Below are 20,636 nucleotides of genomic sequence, written 5' to 3' on the forward strand. Positions count from 1 at the left end.
CACCTCCGACCACAGGCAAGGGGCTGCCCTGTTAGTAGCCAACCAGTAGAACTGCCTCTTGACCCTGGGTGAAAACAGAGTTTTCTCCCTCCCTGCCCCTCTGTTCAAGAACAGAGTCCTATAAAAGTTGATGAGGCCCCATCTCATCTGTAGTGAGTTTTGTCTCTGCTCATGGTTCCCCAAGCATGCAGGTCTTATTACCTCATCCTCTTTGAGAGTTTTGGGTCAAGCTAAACAAACTCAAAAAGTGAAGGAGGCTGATTTCCAAGACCATGGTGGCTGCCCTCAAGGTAGTTTTTTTTGTTTTGTTTTTTAAGATTTTATTTATTTGGCAAACAGAGATCACAAGTAGGCAGAGGCAGGCAGAGAGAAGAGGAAGCAGGCTCTCTGCTCAGCATCGAGCCGGATGTGAGGCTCAATCCCAGGATCCTGTCATTTATTGCATTTTGATTTTTTTTTTTTTTTGAAGTGTGTCTTATGTAAGAACCTAGGGTAAAATTATTGTGATATGTACCTTTAAATTTAATTTTTAGGTTTTTGTTTGTTTGTTTTGTTTTTAAAGATTTTATTTTTTAAGTAACCTGTACACCCAACGTGGGGCTCGAACATACAACCCCAAGATCCAGTTGCATGCTCTACCGACTGAGCTAACCAAGTGCCCCTAAATTTAATTTTTATAAGCAGACTTTTCCCCATACCTCTCAACTCCTTTTTTTCTTCTTAAACGTTTAGTCTAGTGTGATTATTTATTGATTTTATTTTGCTTGTTTTTGAAAATGACTGAAAAAAAATCATTTAAATGTCATGTGGTTAGAAATTAATTTGAACATTTATTTTGGTTCCAGTAGGGTCCAGTCTTCCAGGCTGTAGGGAGCAAAGTGTTCACCTTTGAAGGTCCATAATTCTTTAATATGAAGAAGATTGTGTCTTGATAATGTCCACATAACAAGTGGGATCAGCCCCGTTGCCTTTATTCTGAACAGGGTAACAAGAACTTTAGTAAGGAAAAAGAAAGCAACTAGCAAAGCATAATTCTTAGTCATGTGCAGATCCCTCCCACTCCTTGCTTTATTTGCTCTTTAAAAATATATATATAGATATTTAAAAAAAAATTTTAAGGCACCCCGAGACCTAGAAGAGTAGGGTGGAGAGAAACATAGGAATGGGTGCCATATCCAACCTCTTAGGCAGTGAGTGCCAGAAATTGTGTTTAGCAATGACATACTACTTTGTGAACCCCCAGATGCCTTAACTTCTTTCATTATTCATTCCTCACAGCCAACCCTGATTATAGGCAGTCTGATTAATGTTCTTATTCCAAAAATAAGGATACCATAGATAGTGACCTAAAGCTCTTATTCATTCAGACTGAAGATTTTCAGCCACTTTAGCCCTGTGGTTTATTTGGTTCATGGAACTTTCTGGAGGGGACACAAACTGTTCTCTGCTGTTGGCAGTGGAGGCTGCGGCAACTCCAGTTAGAGACCATCCCTATAGGAGATGACCTCCCTGAGGGCTTATCCCAAAGGATCCTTGCATATTCAGAGTATGAAACTAATGAGGCAGTTAGAGCTTCCAGGCCTGGGTAAATTCTTGTCCACAGCTAAATGCTTATGGTCGGATAGCATTCAGTTAGTTCTGGACTTTCTGCACAGTGATCCCAGACCCTGTGTGACATAAACATTTGCCTTCCATCTGGACCTGTGTCTCAGTATTTTAGCCCCATGCCTTGCCATCAGCTAGGCAGTATATAACAGATGAATGTCTGAAGAACTAGAATATCTGTTTACTTTATTAAGAAATTCTTGGAGTCGGGTAATCCTTTTTTAAAGAGGAGGAAATTTGTCTGATTTTTATTAAGTTCAAAGAAACATTAGCTTAACGACCCAAACAATTCCACCCTAACCCCATTCCCATCTCGGTAAAATTTGAGTTACATTTGAACACATTTTAAGTAGGCATTTGGGTTATCAGGACACTCGATTCTGCTGTACTGGGAACGTCAGAAGGCAGAAATCTCCTTCTGTGGTCCTGGCTTGGATAGGATCTGTGTCTGGAGATGTTCCTCTCTTTGCTTTAGGTTATCTCAGTCTGTGGAGCAATGAGGAAACTTTGAGGCTGAGCCAGGAAGCTTTTCTCGTACTTGGGTGGGCTTGGGTTGTTGATTAAAAAAACCATTTTTTCCCCCATATCTTCCTCCGAAATTACAATGGACTGTAATTCTTCATAAAGGTGCTGCTTTAAAATTCCCTTAAAAAATATAGACCCACCCTTGACTTCCGCGTCAACTGAGCAGATCAAAGCTATGACCACAGAACTTGTGTCAGTCACTTCATCATTGGTCCCAGATCCCAGGGCCTTGGGAATAATATTGGCTTGGACTTTGGGGGTGAGGTGGAGCCCACAGGTCACAACCCAGGTTTGAGGCTTGCCTGTGCCTGCCCCCTTTCCTTTATGAGCCTCAGAAGTGAAGAATGGTTCTAAGTAAGGCCACCAGTTTTCTGCCTTGTTCCTGCCAGATAGAGCACTCACCTCTGACCCAGAGAGGACAAGGTTTTCTGAATACTCTATCCTCCCCCCCAGAGCACTCACCTCTGACCCAGAGAAGACAGGGTTTTCTGAACACCTCTGCCCTTCTTCCCAGCTCCTGCCATTTCCAATGCAGATGGCACTGGTTTTTGCTTGCCTATTGTTTTCCTGATATTCTGTCTTGCTCTGGTAATCAGCATCAAAGAAGAGAAATCAACAACAGGATTTTTCTTTTCTTTGCTACCATTAATGCCAAAACAGGCTGAGCTTGGTGGGGAAGATAGATTTACCATGAGATTTGTTAAGCCTTAAATCCCATTTTGAACTGCCCTGGGGGAGTTTTACATAAAGCCTTTGTTAGGAGAGTCATACTGGCATGTATTGTTGTTGAAATGGGGTTTTGTGAACTGGCCCACAGAGTCTACCTGTTGTTTGTCATATCATTTGTTTGGGAGAATTTTCTTTTGTTTTGAACAACCAGCCATAGAAGAACACCCCCCCCCATTAAATTGCAGTCAAATTTAAATGCAGAAAGTGAATTAATGGGGATAGATATGCACTATCAAGTACCAAGTGAATGGTCCCAGAGCCCTAGAGTTCAGAAGGGGCAATAAGCCTTCTGGATGGCAAGTGGGTGGGGTTTCAGCAGGATCCAAGACGGAGGTGTTCAGGTGTAGATGGTGGAGAAAATAAGGGTCAGACGTCTGCTCTGAGGGAGAGTGAGGAGCACATTTGGTGGTGGCTGTCAGGAAGGAACTGGGGTAGGAAAGTATCCCAGCTAAATTGGAGGTTTTTGGGAAAGAGTGATGATGATAACTTGAGCATGTCTTGCTTTTTAGTATATACTGTCACGTCCACAATCTCACTGAGTTCTCACAGTCTAATGAGGTGGACAGTTAGACTTTATGGAAGAAATAGGCGGAGGTGACCAGGATCTTGCCCAGGGCCAGTGTCACTAGTAAGTCATAGAACCTGGACTCCAGTCCACTCTCCTGTTTGTTGGTGCCCTCCTTTCCTGCTGAGCCCTGCTGAAGGAAAATATTTATTGGGAGAGGTCCCGGCCAGTGAAGGAAACAGGCAGGACCTAGTGGAGTACAGTGTGCTGCTATTTAATTTTAATTGGACAAGGATCATTTATACTCATTAACAATCAAAACTTGACTGGGGACTTAGTGTGAAGTGAGTTTGGCTATGTATTGTACTAGAGGAGATTTTGAAATTAGTGCTTCTCATCCTACCATCTGAATTAAGTAGAGCCGTGTAAGTGTGTGTGTGTGTGTGTGTGTGTGTTCAAACTATTTTTGATTAAAAGGCAAAGATAAGCAAGTGCCTGTCACATTGGTATGTGAAGACCAGTTAGTTTCTTTCCTCCCATATCCTCTTTAACAGAGCAAGGAATCAGTGGGCATGTGAGAATTCACCTTGCACGTTGGTAAGCCTTCTGCTCTCCAACACATCCATTGTATTTTATAGCTGGAAGTGACTTTGGTGACCACTAAGTTAGATCCATTCATTTCATAAGTACTGAGAGTCAGAGTAAGTGGCCAGCCAGGCCATCCAGCTAGTCCATAGCAGGTGGAGTCCTAGAGTCAGCCTCTCCCGCTTCCCAGGGCTGGTACTCTGTCACCCAGCAACCCTTGGAGAGCTCCTGCTCCAGGTGGCTTCAAGGTGACTTGGGACACACATAAAGAAAATCTGAGGGAGTAAGGGTTCCAGGGTGGAACAGTGTGGCCCAGCCCCCAGGGGGCCTACCAAAATACCCTGCCAGACATCCTCCCCTATGTCTTCCTTCTTTATTCAGGGAGGCCAGATTTCTCTAGGAAACATCTGTGTTCTCTTTGCTGTCTCTAAGCTCTGACAGAAGCCCTGTCATTGTGATTACTCTGTAGTTCTGCATATCCTGACACCCTGCAGGGTAGAGGAGACTCAGACTCAAGGATGGGCAGGCAGTGGAGGCAGAATGGTGGACCGAGAACCATCCAGTTCCTTTGTTGCTTTCTAAAGGCACTGGGTCTACTCAGGCGCATTTTCCCAAGGCCACACTGCTTCTCAGAGGCAGGGCTCGGACAAGTTGTTCTAATAAGCCATTGGAATCATGTTGTCAGGAGCTAGAGGTGTTTCCTTAGCTCTGTGATTTCCATTCCTTCTTTGGAATCTGAAAATAGATGGGTCTGGGGTGAGGCCTAGGATAGAGCTGTGCTTGATAAAGATTTGGGACCAGAAGGGACAGAAGGGACCTTGGGAAGGGAAACAGGAAATGTGCTTGCAAGAGCAGGGAAGCTCGTTAAAATGATTTAAAGGAGGATTTGTAAAAATGGGCATTTCCTCAGAGGAGCGGTTCTGCTGCTGCCACCACAGCTGCCGCTCATTTCTATGTCCCATGTGGGTCTGGGATCGAGCGTCTCTCCACGTGAATGCATTTCAGACTGCCCCATCGGATGGGACCTCCAGGACAGAAAGTCTCATGTTTTGGTGGGGATGCACCAGCATCACAGTGGAAATTTGACAGTAATCAATGGAGGAGGCAGGACAGGAAATGCTCCTTTTCTTGGCAGAATCAGCTGCTCTTGGGGCGTTGCCCCAAGAAAGTGTTTATTACTGAGGACTGCACCCCTCCCCCAGTTCCATTGTGTTTAGTTTTCTCCATTGTTAACTCTCTTTTCCTTTTAAGAGGATGGAAGTTTAGTAATATAAAAATAGCACTTAAAAAAAAATAGAAAAAGAAAACTATCTGCCAGGTGGAACTGAGTCTGTTTCCTTTCATGTGGAAATGTGCACCACTCTTGGTTCTTGCTGTAGCAGGAAGAGCGTGAGCTCTGGAGTCCGTGCCGGCCACGCAGGGACTAGCGGCGTGGATTACTCCCGTCCGTCCAACAGTGTCTGCTCAGTGAAGTGGCAGTTACTTGACGGTCTTTCTGTGAGGACCGAATGTGATGACCATCATCAAGCACCCTCACAAAGGTGAGGGCAGTCATGGCAGCCAAGAATATTCAGATTTGGGGGCTCTGCCATTTTAACAACCAGTGTGTTACAAGGTATAGCTCTGTGAGATCACTCATACTTCCTAAAATTAATTTCCTGTCATCATTGCCCCCTTGCCCAGCTCTTGTGCCCCAGAACAGGATAGAAGTGCTGAGGGCAAACCCAGCAGGAGACCGGGCAGCTGGTATTCTTGAGTTTTCATCTTGGTTCTTACCCCCCCTCCTCCTGTGCCACCAACGAGTCATGTAACCTCACCGTGTCTTGTCTGTTCCTTTGGTATAGAAGGCGGGAATGGGCCACTGCTGATGAGTGAGCTTCAACAGAGATGGAAGGTGGGGAAGGGTTTGAGAAGCAAGTGGGCGGCAAAGTGAGTGAGGTGATAGGTGCATGTACTCATTGTTGCCGTGCACGACTTTGTCCAGTTTGAAGTAATAGCTACAGCGCAGTAATCAGATTTAAAATGTCTGTAAATCATGTTTCTCAGACTTGTTTCCTAACATGCTTTGAACCACAGAGTTCTTACTGTGTGTAGAAGCCCCAAATGTCGAGGTTTGAGTATTTTCACATCCTTTCCCCTCCGTCGGGACACCACCCAGCCACATTTTTCTCTACCACTTTTTCTTTTCATTTGAGTCTAGAATTTAATTTGGGGTGTCAGAATAGAAGAATGGTGTTATCATCATCACTGTTTAGAGGTACGGTTGCTCCTGGTTTTGAGCTTGCCTTTGAATTGAAGTATGTTCAACTTCTCAGGTTCTTAGTGGGGAATTTGTGTCTAGAGTCTAAATATTTCCTATTTTCTCCAGAGAGGTCTATTATATCTAAACACAGGGAGAAGTGGGAGCCCACCTTTTCCTGTTTTAAGTAGAATTGTTGGGAGGAAAAGACTTGTGCCTTTGCTGGTAGAGAGAGAAGACATTTTGTGTGTTTGAGAACACCATAATGATTAGTTTACCATTTCATTTATGTAACAGCCCTTTGAGATAATTATTGGTATTCTTACCAGTTTATGGGTAAACAATTGAGAAGTAAGGCTCTGCTTTGCTAGAAAGTGGTGAAATTGTAACTTGAATATAGGCATTTCAGCAGCACAGTTGTTGTCCTCTGTGTTGAATTGTCCAACAGAAGCATATTGCACAGGGGGGAGAATTGCAAAAAAAAGAGGAGTGATTGCTGAAACCGTTCCTTTTTTTTCCCTGCCTTTTAGAAGTTCATGAGGTTTGTTTGGTTTTTTAACCATTTGAAGGAGTCTGATCATTTACCTGATGAGGTTTGTCTAAATTCCAACCTCCACTCCCCGCCACCCACACTTCCTTCCTGTGTCTCATGCCCTGGTATTTCCAGTGGTTGGTGCTTTTCAGGAACTTGAGTTGCATCTGGGTCTGCAGTGAACCATCCATATAGCTCATCTGGCATGGCCAGTCGTATCCCTTGGGGTCCCTGCGATGCGGCATTAGACCTATCAACCTGCAGGGAAATGGACCTTTATCACCATCCTGGCCCATTCACTCCTTGTACCCATATGGGTGTGGAAAGGAACATAGGTTCCTCTGAGACACTGTAGAGAGAGAATAGAGGCTTGGAAGGTCTTGTGCGTTTATGATTGAGTTTCTCAAGATCGAGTCTGAAATAATAGTGGTTATACCTGATGGAGCTTGGGAAGAGACCCAACAGTCCCCTTATCTACTCCCTGTTCCCTTCCTCCTCCCTGTAGCCCCTCCTGATTCCATCCACACTGTTTCTCTCACCCTCCATTAGAAAATGACCTTTGCTACCCCTTCGAGGCACACTTGGGGACCGTGTGCTACAGTTAGTAGAATGGCCTTGTCCTCATTGCTCTGCAGGCCTTGGCACCAAGACAGTTTGGGTTTGAAACAGCACATGTCATTGGGCCCCTGTCTCCCTAGTCAGGTGCACAGTCATTGAAAAGAGATGAGAGGGAAAGGCCCTGGGACAGCTGGAAGCATCATCAGCCTGAGGTGCAGCCCAGGCTAGCAGGGGCTGTGCTGGGAAATGAGAAGGAGGGCAGGCCAGTGCCAGGCAGTGGAGACATGAGCTTGCTCTAGACCCAGTAGATGATGGAGACTCACGGAGAATTTCCTCTGTGTGTGTGTGTGTGTGTGTGTGTGTGTGTGTGCGCGCCTGCCTTGATCTTTTGCTTTGTTTATTCAAAATGTTCACCTTCCCAGAGCTTCTTGGGTTGGATAGAACTGGGTAAAAAGAAGAGACATTGGGGTATTCAAATTACATTGCTCTCATACTGCCTTTTCCTTTATTCTTCTCAGTGAGTCACACCCTTTCTCTCAGCCCTCCACATTACCCTCATGAAACTGCCACTTGGAAATTCTCATTTGGTAGTGTGTCCCCTTTTCATTTGGAGCCAGCCTTAGGAAACAACCCAGACCTGCAAGTAGCAAACCTATTTTTATGTTTCAAGCAGTCAGGAAAGTCTCAGGGGTGTTCTGCCATGCATCTGCAGAAAGCTGTGTGGGTGGCAGCAGCGGCTCTGAATCCTTCAGGGAGACTGGGTTCCTTTCTCTCTAACCTTCCAGCTTCTGTGCTCATGTATAAACTGTGTCCCTTGCATGACTGAACAAACCTCTGAAGAGGGATCCCCGTCCCTTAAGTAAACTTTTCTCTGGTAAGGATGTTAGGTAAACACTGTCCTTGTACTGAGCGAGCACACACGTGTTTGAAGGTTTTGGTGTGGGGAGGAGAGTGCTGCATGAACGGGCCCATGGGAACTCTGGGCAGTAGCTCCCAGCCTGTCTGCACCCTGTTACATAGTCTGTTTCTGCCTTCTGCTTCCCCGATTCTAGCCTAAACCCACCAAGGGACGAATGCGCATCCACTGTCTGGAGAATGTGGACAAGGCCCTTCAGTTCCTGAAGGAGCAGAGAGTCCATCTTGAGAACATGGGCTCCCATGACATCGTGGATGGGAACCACCGGCTGACCCTCGGCCTCATCTGGACCATCATCTTGCGCTTCCAGGTAAGGGCACGTGGCCGCGGGATTCAGCCTTCTTCCTGGGTACCGTGTGCTAGTGAAATGGCATCCCAGAGTCAGGTGTGTGGAGCTGGGTGTCCATTCAGCCCCCGTCGGCATTTGGCAGCTACCACATCTTCCCTTAGTTTTGCTGGCCCCTGAAAAGCGCCCTTGTCAGATAAGGGGGTTTCTGGGCTGCAGCCTGCCCACTGCTCTAAATGCCTGGTGTCTCTGCCCCTCGGCTTTCAGGAGCGAAGATAACAAGGACGTCATTGGTGCTAGGTGTCTGGCACTAGACTGACTGAACTTTGCCGCACTGTAGCATGTATCCTGGAGGAGTATTTTTAGGGGAAGCTGTTGAGGATTATGACATGGGGTGGGGGGGCTCCATTTTCACTTTCTCATTCTCCTTTGGATGTGAGGAAGCAGTTTTCAGGGGAAATGTGCAAGAGCCTTATGCTTGTTTGAATTGATGACAATTTTATGGGTTTGTTATACTCGGGGGTAGGCTCTAAGTATAGAAGTACTCTAAGCCAGGGGCGCCTGGGTGGCTCAGTGGGTTAAGCCGCTGCCTTCGGCTCAGGTCATGATCTCAGGGTCCTGGGATCGAGCCCCACATCGGGCTCTCTGCTCAGCAGGGAGCCTGCTTCCTCCTCTCTCTCTGCCTGCCTCTCTGCCTGCTTGTGATCTCTGTCTGTCAAATAAATAAATAAAATCTTAAAAAAAAAAAAAAAAAAAAAAAAAAGAAGTACTCTAAGCCAGAAGGTACTCTCAAGGTCATTCTGTCTTCCTCAAAGTGAGGAAAGGAAGGAGCCTTATCCAGGATTACAGAACCAGTCAGGGCAGCAGTGCTTGCTTCTGACCCTTTAAGAGAGAGCTCAGAATTTCAGCCCTGTGGAGCACCTCTGGCCTGGTTACTGGCTCTTTCTCCAGGCAGTGCTTCCTGCTCCTGCTTTTCAATTAGAATTGAAATGCCGGAAACACTTCTTACCAAAGCATCAGGTTACTCTGCAAACAAATGTCCTAACAGTCCTGTCTCCTGGGTGGCTCTGTTCTCTGTGCCTTTCCTTCCTGTTCCACCCCTTTGATATAAAGTCTGATTGATTTTTCTGGCTAAATAAAAGTCTCACCAAAAAAGGGCAGAAACGGAAATCAAATTTAAGCTCTTTGTATTCTTGGTAAAACTCTGAAGTCAGCCTGTAACCAATCGTTTTCTTTCCCATTTCCCCAGGGGAATGGGTTTGAGTTAACAGTGTTCTGGGTGGGTAGGTGGGAGGAGGAGTAGGAGCTGAAACAGAGCTGTCCTGAGAAACTCCCTGAATGGATGTGGTTCCAAAGCCAGGAGGTCCTTGGAGGCCTGGGGAAAGCTTTTTAGTAATTCAGAATCCCTGGGTGGCAGTCCCAGTGATTCCAGTTAAGAAGTTCTGAAGCGGGAACCACTATTGAGATGAAATCATGAATGGAGTTAATTATAACAATCGGTGACTCTATTTTACAAACAGAACTCTTATGTAGGTTTCTGTCAGTTCCCAAATGATTTGACAATGGAGTGAATACCATTAGTAGGACCCTCCTTGAGCTTCCCCTCAGTTTTGTAAAGTAAAAAGTTCTCTTTCTCTTGCCTTTGGCCTGTAGTAATCAGAGCATGGAAGGGCATCCTGATGGTGGCCTTTTTTCACACCAGGTCATTGCCCATGTTGGCGAGCTGGCACACGCAGCCCTTTCCAAGATTCTCAGCATGAATTGGGTTGAGTCATTGACTAATTAGCTTCCTGACAGCTTGCCTTTTTCTGTAATTGAACTTGTAAATGCTGATAGGTACTTTCTCTTTCCTTTAAGGCAAGAAACATAGGCTGCTGATGTCACTGCATGGCCTGCAGTGTTGGTGTCTTACGTGACCTAGCTTCCTCCGTCCAGCAGCTGTATTAAATCCCTACTCATTCCACAGATAGGTACTGATTCTACATCAGCCAAGGCCCAGCTCACTGTCTGCTTCCTCTGTGAAGCTTCTCCACGTTCCAAAGAGATCTCTCTTTCCTCCAGCTCCTGAATATACAGCCTTGTCTTAAATTTCCAGTGCACACGTGTGAGTGTGCGTGTGCACGTGTCTAGAGCTCTGAGGACATGGCCTGTCCTGTGTGTGCATAGGAGGAAGTATCCATTAAGTACTAATGGTGACATTTAGGTTTCATTCTGCTCTCCTTTTAAGAGAGAATAAAGGATGTTGTGGGAAACTGGAAGGAAAGTCTTGCCTTGTGTAAATCCTTTCAGAAGGGTAGACTGTGTATAAATGACCAAGTCTGGAAACAGATTCCCCTCTTCACACAGAAGCATGAGGTCGACAGGGGTTAATGTGTAGAATTCCACCTGCCTTTCCTGATGAGTCTGTGTCTTACCTCTTGAATAAGGTTCTTTCACAGTTACTTTCAGCACAAGAACTAACGATCCTAATAATAGAGTTTAGAGTTTATGCAGACTCACACTTCACATACTTAGCATGGTTAAAAAGGGGTAATTTTTTTTAGAAGTTATAATTATTTCAATTTCTAAGGGTTTTTCCCAGTTGAAAGTTTCTACCTTTATAATCTTGTATTTATATATTTCATCCTTCTTCTGTCTCTTTCCCAAAAAGAATTCTGGGGCATGTCTTTAGATTAAATGGGAAGACCCATGACGGACCAGGGTAGGGAAGTTCCATGACGGACCAGGGTAGGGAAGTTTGGACTAGCTAGAGCTAAAAGATGATAGGTGGCCTTCTAGGCCAACACCATTTACCTCAATCCCTGTCCCACATTATAGTATAATAGGTAAGAATCTAAAGACAAAAGGGTATTTAGAGCATTTGTCTAAAATCACGTAACTGGTAGGGCGACCCCTAAGCCAGAGTTAACATTTACGGGTTCCTCGTCATGAGCTTAGCACTTCATATTCTTTCTTTGTTCAAGTGCACAGTAACACTGTGAGATAGCCATTGTTGCTGTTGGCCGTTCCTCAGGTGGGAAGCTGAGGAGCTGGCCTGGAGACACACAATAGGTGGTGGAGCCTGGTCTTAGACCCAGGCAGTGTGATGTTGGTGCCAGTAGACCCAGCTCTGTATAATGTTGCTTGCATGCTTTCCATGAGTGGCTTATGAATGCAGACTGTCTTAGTCCATCCCGGCTGCTGTAACAAAACACCATGGAAAGGGTAGCTTACAAACAATAGAAATTCATTTCCCACAGTTCTGGAGGCTAAGTCTGAGATCAAGCCAGCATGGGCTGGCAAGAGCCCATTCTGGATGGCAAACTTCTCAGTGTGCCCTCACGTGGTGGAGGATACTAAGGATCTCTCTGAAGCCTTTATTTTTATAACGCACTAGTCCTGTTCATGAGGATCCTACTCTGTTAGGCCTCACCTCTCAATGCCATTACCTTTAGGAGTTAGGATTTCAACCTGAGAGTTCGGGGGAGCCACAGACATCGGGACTATAGCACAGACCATGGAAGCCTACCGTGGTCATGCTTTTTCTGGGAATTTGGGTCAGTTTTTAGGAAAAAAAAAAAAAAAAAAATATATATATATATATATATATATATATATATGCTGTCCTCATCAATGAGGGACATGCACCCTAGTGTGAAAAATACTTGGTTATAAAAAACTGAACCGAAGATTTTTCTGGGGTCTGACAAGGTGTAGGGTGTTTACAGTGACCACTTGTAGTTGGAAAGGTGGGCTCTTTTGAGCTTAGAAGTGACCCCTAAGGGGGGGTGGGTCCTGGGAAGTAGTGCAGCTAAGTATTCTTCATTTCCTCCTTATGTCTGCAAAGTAGAAAACCTGGTTGTTGTTTCAATGAGGTGAACCTTGGGGAAAGCAGTTTTCTTTGGCACAGTAGATAGGCTTTACAACTGGGCTGTGGCCTGAAGTGTACTCTTCATGTATGTGTAGATCATTTCTTCTGTGGCTGTTATTGGGCAGCTGACCCATCTCTTCATCTAATGCTTGTTCGTAAATCTTAGATCCAGGATATCAGTGTAGAGACGGAAGACAACAAAGAGAAGAAGTCTGCCAAGGATGCATTGCTGTTGTGGTGCCAGATGAAGACAGCTGGGTAAGTATGAACTCCCCGGGGGTCTGGGGCCACTGCACCCAGGACAACCCTGCTGCAGTCATCTCTCTGAGGTGTTGACAGCTATCTCCTCCACTCCTTCCATGGAGAAGTCTTGTTAACTCATAAGCAGTAGGTAGCTGACATCTCAGCTCGCTCACAGCATGGGAGGAGTTCTGACTGACGCTCGGGACCTGTCAGCTCCGCAGTCCATTTCCCTCTCTTTATTAAGGCAGCTCCAGAGAACAGTGGATCTTGAATTTTAAAATCCTGAAACCCTATTTAAGAATCACATCCATGATACTTTAAAAAGCAAGTGGGTTTTCTCCGGCTTTTAATTTTTGCTCCTTTGGGGAAGCTTTGTGCAGTCAACTTAAGAGTAGTCTTTATACATTACCCGTCTCAGTTTTCCTTCCCTTTATTCCTCCTTTGAAATCTTAGTGAAAATGCTTTTTTAGAGAACTGATCTGTTCTGCTACTCACTGAAATTGTTGGGTCTAGTATTTAGAACCGATTTTCTACCCGGTTAACTAGAGAGTTACTTAGAACTACTTTGAGGACAGTTATAACTGTAATAGACATGATCAGTTAATGAAAAGTATGAAACTCATAAAGTGGGTATGCCTAATAAGGGGATCAACATAGTTATAAGCCTTGAATCAACCACAGATCCAAAGCCTGTAAACAGTATTGAATAGCTAAGTGAATAGGGTAGGTCTCCAACAGAGGGAAGTTGTTCAGGGAGATCCTTGGTATATAAAACTTTATTCAGTTGAGTGATACAAGGAGGAAAGCTGAGTGTCTCATGAACAGGTAGCTGCTTCCTCTCTCCCCAGAATTTAGATGTCAGTGACTGTGGGGTCCTAGTATCTTTGCTGGCAGAAGAGAAAGCCAGTGGAGGCAAAGAAGTCTCAGAGGTTATCTTGGTTGTGGTCACTTTTTCCTATGTAACCATGGTGTTTTAAATCTAAGACTCAGTTCACATCTTTTGTCTGATTGACTTACCAAGAAAGAAAAGCCACATGGATGTGGTTTTTTTTGTTTCTGTTTTTGTTTTTTTAATAGAAAGCTAAAGTCGAAGAAGTATTTGCTCTGACTTGATAGTCCTTTTGATACTCATTGCCTCACATTTTTTCAGTACTGACAAGCTTTTTCATGAACACTGCATTTCACTAAACTGTCAGTCTTTATTTGGTAACTCTGTTATGCTTTGTCTTTGTAGGTACCCGAACGTCAACATTCACAATTTCACCACAAGCTGGAGGGATGGCATGGCCTTCAACGCACTGATACACAAACACCGGTAAGTCACCTCCTCAGAAATCATACTAACAGTTTTGGGGTAGAATGTTGACATTCTTCTGCCCCGATCTGGGTGACTCTTGACCCTCATATCCATTGCCTTAGATATTGCACCACGGTGGGAATTCCTGCATTCCATGTGAGGAAAATGTGAGAGAATATGTAAATTCTCCCAAACAAATCAGTTTGTCCGTTATCTTCAGTTCTCTTAATAAACTTTGAAGTGTTTATTCAAAAATCAGGTTTCATTGTTTGATGATTTATATTATAGAGTTTTACTTTGCTCAGTAAAGTGGTTTCTACCATTTCTGGAGTAATGCTGGTGTGTCATTGGTCACATGGTGTTCTTAAGCCATGGTTTTTATCCTGTTCCGCTCTCATTCTGCATAGGCCTGACCTGATAGATTTTGACAAGCTAAAGAAATCCAATGCACACTACAATCTGCAGAATGCCTTCAACCTGGCAGAGCAGCACCTTGGCCTCACTAAACTGTTGGATCCGGAAGGTAAGGACTTGAGAGATATAAGGTGGGACTTCCAGCAGCATCTCTGTTAGTGAGGGGCTAATAGAAAATCTGCCGTCAGTTTATTTGTGTAGTGTGCATTGGGAATTGCTCAAGAGGAGCTTAATTTTGGTGTGGGAATTACTTGAGGATTTGTGCAAAGGATTATATTTGAAAAGGCCTTGAAAGTCAAGTATGATTTAAACATGTTGGGAAGTAGAGGGCTTGCTAGGCAGAGGCACTTGCCTGAGCAGAGGTGAAGAACCAGGACCGAGGAAGGCGTGTTTGGGGACTAACAGTTCACTGGGAATGGTGTTTAAAGTAATAATGGGAACTACCACTGGAAAGGTGGGTCGGGGCCCTATAGGTCAAAGTTTCTGGAGGTTATTCATCAGTCACTAAAAGTTCTTAGCAGCTATTCTCAATGAAGGGAACCTGCCATAGGCTCTCAGTGAATGCTTATTGACTGGCATTCATGCCAAGGTGGCAGGCAGCCTTGGGATGGGTGGGTGCAGACCAGGGGGTTGGGGTGAGGGGCTTGTAGGAGGCTGTGCTCTGTTTGCTTTGAGTAAGAAGAGCTTAAGTGAGGAAGGTACAGCAGGAAATGGGAACATTTGGGTGGAAGGATTGGGACTCACAGTCCCTTCTTAGGGCTGACTGCCTGGAGGCACAGCATCTGAGTTCTGCCCGGATCGACTCAGTCCTTACAGCAGGACCCCAAAGCCTGACTGCAGGTGACATGGAGCTGACCTATGTGGGGCATTCCCTCAGCTTATAGCTCCCTTACTTAACAAAGTCCTAATTCCAGGCTTTTCTCCGGAGCTGTCATAGGTACTTTTTCTTATTCTGAAAAGCATTTGAAATATAACAGGATTTGTTTGTAGTACGGGAGCTTTGTAGATCACAGCTCATAGCTGTGAGCAAATACCAGAGAGAGAAAACTGTGAGTGAAAGTTTAAAGTTCTTATAAATATAGAACAGGAAGTTCAACTCCCCAAGGGCAGATCGAGGTCATGAGGCTACCAAGCAGGCTTGCTGTTTTCCAGTGCATTAGATTCACTGATATGTTCACTATCCCGGAAGCTGAGATAAAATTATCTTTGTGCTAACGTATTAAATGATTTCTTAATATAAACAGAAAACTAAAATTCCTTGGGGTGTGATTAATCTTCTGTCTTTACCCCTGTTTTAACTATGGGAAGACATTCTTTCTCAGCCATAGCTCTTTGTGCTAAATAACCTTTTTTTTTTTTTTTAATAACTTGCTCATTAGTTAATCTTTCTAATCCCTTCCCAGTATGAAAAAGGGGATATATGTTCCTCAGATCACAAGACAAGGAACTAAAAAAAGGCCATTGATGTCACTTACCCTGTGGGTTGGATCTTGGTTATTAGTTGTCCTTAGCTATTGTTAGTTGCCCAGTGGCCCAGAGAGCATCAGCTGAGATACAGTTGCAGACAGGTTACAAAACCACAAGGTTTTTTGTCTGCTCTCATCTTCCCAGTTATGTCAACATTATATGTTTATTAGATTGCATACAGGATCAGCTTTGGAGGGGGGAGTCCTCCATTTCCTTCTCCTTGGAGCATAGTTGGGTGGGGCCAAGCAGAAGCAGAGTTGGCCACAGGGACTACTAGGGTGGAAAGAGTAGCTGCTCTTCTGGCCCCCAGTGCCATAGGCTGCCTCGGTGACATTGGGCAGGGAGCTTTCCAGCCCTGTGCCTCAGTGCTCTCATCTTTAAGAGAAACAATCCTGCCTCACACAGGGCTGCCAGGAAGATAGAAGGCACGCATGTGAGTGCATTCTGAAAAAGAACCTGATTATCAGTTAAGAGTCATGCTGTGTATTCTCTTTTCTGTCCTAAGTCAAGAGTGTCACCCAATATTGCCATACCTCCACCACTTGGCATCTTCGTACATTCATTGTCTCCCTTAGTGAATACTGACTGACTACCCTTGTTACGCGAGACAACACACCAGCATTTTGAGAGGTGGAACAGCACAGGGCTTACCCAGACATAAGCTTCTTACCCTTGGGGATATAGTCTTACAAAACAAAGAAAATATATGTAAGCAAATTATAGTACCTGGCAAAGGGAAATTGTGAGTAAAGTGGAAGGAGTATTGGAAATTGTGGAGTGTATTTGGGGTGTGTTGACTAGTCCAGGTTGGCTCAGATTGTGCCTGAGAAGAAATAGTAGGCTATAGAATTAGAAGTGTCATAACAGTGGTTGGCTCTTACAGGGAGCCTGGTAAGTATTCAGTGGTTAGAAGGAAGGGAAGGAAAGTTAAGGCAGATTCTAGAGGATTAAGGGGCTTGGACTTTATTTTTGTAGATTGTAGGGCACTTTTGAGTAATTTTGAGCTCGGAGAAAGTGTGTTCGCAGCCATGCTTCTGGAAGATCAACCAGGGGCAGTGCATAAAGTGAATTGGGTAGTAGGGAAAGCCAGTGAGGAAGCTCTTGCTTCAAGTCTGCTTATTCAACCATTAGAGTCTGAACCATGAGTGACAATAAAGATTCCATAGATAGAATCATCTTTGGTGACCAACTGAATACCGGGTAACAAGAAGATAAGGATGTCCAAAGACTCAGTGACTGGAAGCAGTTCTGGTGGCATCAGCAGATAGGAGGATTCAAGAAGCCCAAGCCCAGCTTGGGAGTGGACATGGACAGGGAGATAAGCCTACTAGTCCGGCAAGTAGTCACATCGCTAAGAATTCTCCCTGAATTCTTACCGTAGTCCTCATTTTTCTCTAGAAGTTTTCTTCTTGGTAGCTTGGGATCCTAGAGAGGAAGGATCATGTCTCTTAAGACTTTTATGTCTTGTTGCATTGGTAGAAGGTATTTACGAATATTCATATCATAAAAGAGTCGATGAGATGGTTTCATCCGCGTCAGACTTATAATTAATACACCAATGGCAGAACTCTCCAATATAAACACTGGCCTGTTTCAGTGTTGAACAGTTGTTCTGGGTGGTCGCGCTGTGAGCAGAATACTGAACAAAACCTTCTTTGGGTTACAGATATCAGTGTGGACCACCCTGATGAGAAGTCCATTATCACTTATGTGGTGACCTATTACCACTACTTCTCTAAGATGAAGGCCTTGGCTGTTGAAGGAAAACGAATTGGAAAGGTGAGTTCACACCAATTTTATAAGTTGTGAGACACGATTAAAGTTCTCATCTTAATGTAGCGCCACCGAGCCCCTTTTCTCCCGTGTGCTCATCAGTTCAGCTGGTAGCGGTTTGTGGTGGGCACCCCCCCGAGGCAGGGAAGTAGGCAGAAGCCTCTTCATCCCTAGGAGTGACAGGAAGTAGGAGCAGCAGCTACAGTATTTAGGGAGAGATTTGAGGAGCTTCTCAGACCCAGAGACACTCCTCCCCTCAACCTTACCAGAAGATGGGGTGTTGGAAATCTGATGAGTTGGCTGATGTCACGGGCGTGAAATCCTACTTACCCAGTTGAAAAGGCCCCACTATTGTACTTTTTTAGTTTTCATTTGGCTGATGTTCACTTGCCACATATTCCTGAATACCTCAGACCAGGTGATACTGTCTTCTTAATGCAGCAAGAATGGAAAATTCATGGGCATTCATGGGACCCGACCAAGCAACATAGAGCCCTTGTTGTTATTCTAGGAATTCTGGAGCTGAGGCCACAGGAGTCATTCAGAATCTTAAACCCTTTGCCTGGGGGTTGGAAGGTTACCAAACCAATTATAGTTAAGCTGTCATTGCTCACAAGTAATAGTTATAGTCTGAGTGCCTATTAACACAGTTCCTCGAGTTTAAGAATGCTTAGGCCAGAGTAGCCTAGAACTGTTTCAGAGCCAGTCATTAAGTGTGCCTGTGCTCCTGTAGGGTTATAATCCTGTTTCCCATACTTGGCAATATAATCTTACTGTTCTGTTTTTCTCACGCTCGTTTACAGGTGCTTGACAATGCTATTGAGACAGAAAAAATGATTGAAAAGTATGAGTCACTTGCCTCTGACCTTCTGGAGTGGATTGAACAAACCATCATTATCCTCAACAATCGCAAATTTGCCAATTCTCTGGTTGGGGTTCAACAACAGCTTCAGGCCTTCAACACTTACCGCACTGTGGAGAAACCACCCAAGTAAGATGCAGATTGGATGCATTACCAGTCGCGGAGGGAGAGAGATGATGGCAGCCTCAGACTCCTGTTTCTGACTTTGTTGACCTCATCTCTTAATGAGTGCCTCTTACCAGGGGCCAGGGGCCTGTCTTACTCCTTTTCATCTGACCCTGAGTGGCTGAGCTCTATTACAAACCACGCCCTCTGTGAGCCCTTCCCAGCAGTTTGTGCTGCTGGTCTCATGATACTGATACGTGAGACTCCTAAGAAGTGGTACAGGTCTCCGGTCCCCTTTTCCCAAACTCTTAATGCCCAATGTGTTTCAGAATTCCTTACACTTTGGATTTTAGAGAAGTAGCTGAGTACCTGTATATAGTTTATTGTAAGACACAGTGGGCTTGAGACAGTAGCCCATTGTCAGGCCTACTAGTAAATCTGTAGCAAAGTGTGTGACTACAACATATTGAATAAAGGCAGACAGTAAATAGTTTTGTGTCTGTCCAGATCAGTTTTTGCTATCCCCCGAATTGATTTTTGATTTGTTTTTGAAAATTGTAATTGTCAAATAAGGATTATAGACCTTATCCCTTCTTAGAGTTCTAAAGTCATTCCTCCTTTTTCTATAACCCAGCTTAGTTGTGAATTCCTTCCTGCAGTCTCTGAAACCCATTGAAAGTTACACTAGGTAATCATTTGAAGTGATTCTTGCTGAATATATTCAGCTGTGCTCTTTGAATGAAGTCCATTGTCCAGGATGTATAGTCTAAACTTTGAAGGAAGTGGTTAGTAAAAGCGCGGTATTGTGATCCCCCAAATATAAGTCTCAGTAGCAGTAACCAGCCAACCCCACCAGAATTCACAGTTGGGTGCATTTTGCGGTCTGTAATACCCAAAAAAACTAATGCACTGTGTTTTCTCCATAATGAGTTCCACATAAATCAGACCAGAGATAAATGGCTTTTAAAATTGTATGGCTGCGTGAAAGGTTTTTTTTCTCCAAAAGCAAATGAATTTTTGCCCTTGAAGGAACAGAAAAACATATTTTTCCCCCCTGTACTTAGGTTTACTGAGAAGGGGAACTTGGAAGTGCTGCTTTTTACTATTCAGAGCAAGATGAGGGCCAACAATCAGAAGGTCTACATGCCCCGGGAGGGCAAGCTCATCTCTGACATTAACAAGGTAAAGCTGATCCACCTGGTCCTGTGTGGGGCCTTGACCTTCTCTGTAAGCTTCAGGTTCTAGGTCTTGATTGCTAAGAGGGCAGTCTGAAAGGGTCGGTCCTGGCCTGCTGAACTGAGGAGTGATAGCAGTGGCTCAGGTTTTGCAGAGGGTCAAGCAAATTCTTGTGGTGGGTTGGTCTATTAAAGTTTTGGGAGGCAATGTTAGATTTTATCAAACCAGTCTTGGCTTATTCTCTTTACCTTGTTACTCTCATCTGTCTGAGGCAGTCGACTGTAGCATCTTTAAGTTGCAGGAGGAAGAACCTGAAACCTTATTTCATGTATCTGGAATCTCTAGACGTTGGGGCTTAGGATTTTGGCTGTTTCTCTCAGAGAGGCTGTCCAACAGTTTCCATTTTGGTCTGTTTTGTCTGTAATTATAGAATTTGACAGTGGCCATTGTATCCAGATAGAAATTTGAGAAATCTAGAACTGTGGTCAGTTTTACACAATTAGATTATTTTAAGTGGAATTTTTTAAATGTAAGATATATTTCATAGAAATTAATTTACTGTGAACATTTGGTGAAGATTTTGAACAAAATGGTCAGGTGTGTGAATTAAGAAACAAGTAGCTCAAAAAAAAAGGTGGGGTGGGGTGCCTGGTTGGCTCAGTTGGTGAAAGTGTACATCTCATAATCTTGGGGTTATGAGTTTGGTACCCACATTGGGCATAAAGATTACTTAAATAAATAAAATGTTAAAATTTTTTTAAAAAAAGTGGCTCAGGATGGGATGAATAAGAGGTTTGTAATGTGATTTCTTTCTGAGAAATCATTTATCTTTTATATGTGATCAGATCTGTTGAAGGTAATTACTTTGTTTCCTCTCAAAGTAAGAGATTTATAATTTAGTTATATTGCTCCTTATCTACACTGTTTTGTTTTCCAAATATAACACAGGACTTTTAGATATAGATAGGA

General features: G+C 44.1%; 1 protein-coding gene across 3 annotated transcripts in view; it reads left to right on the top strand.

The window, feature by feature from the left end:
* The window catches only part of LOC111147902 (spectrin beta, non-erythrocytic 1), a 197,217-nt gene that overhangs the window by 125,465 nt on the left and 51,116 nt on the right, over window positions 1-20,636 (top strand). For all 3 annotated transcript variants that reach the window (XM_022504166.1, XM_022504167.1, XM_022504169.1), the window contains 7 exons: window positions 8,331-8,504; window positions 12,497-12,588; window positions 13,808-13,888; window positions 14,278-14,393; window positions 17,418-17,530; window positions 18,328-18,515; window positions 19,556-19,673. In XM_022504166.1, the coding sequence (XP_022359874.1) occupies window positions 8,331-8,504; window positions 12,497-12,588; window positions 13,808-13,888; window positions 14,278-14,393; window positions 17,418-17,530; window positions 18,328-18,515; window positions 19,556-19,673 (882 nt within the window). The remainder of the gene's footprint in view (window positions 1-8,330; window positions 8,505-12,496; window positions 12,589-13,807; window positions 13,889-14,277; window positions 14,394-17,417; window positions 17,531-18,327; window positions 18,516-19,555; window positions 19,674-20,636) is intronic.

This window comes from Enhydra lutris, unplaced genomic scaffold (genome assembly GCF_002288905.1).
Source record: "Enhydra lutris kenyoni isolate GAN:26980312 unplaced genomic scaffold, ASM228890v2 scaffoldscaffold18, whole genome shotgun sequence".
In the NCBI taxonomy this organism is placed as follows: Eukaryota; Metazoa; Chordata; class Mammalia; order Carnivora; family Mustelidae; genus Enhydra; species Enhydra lutris.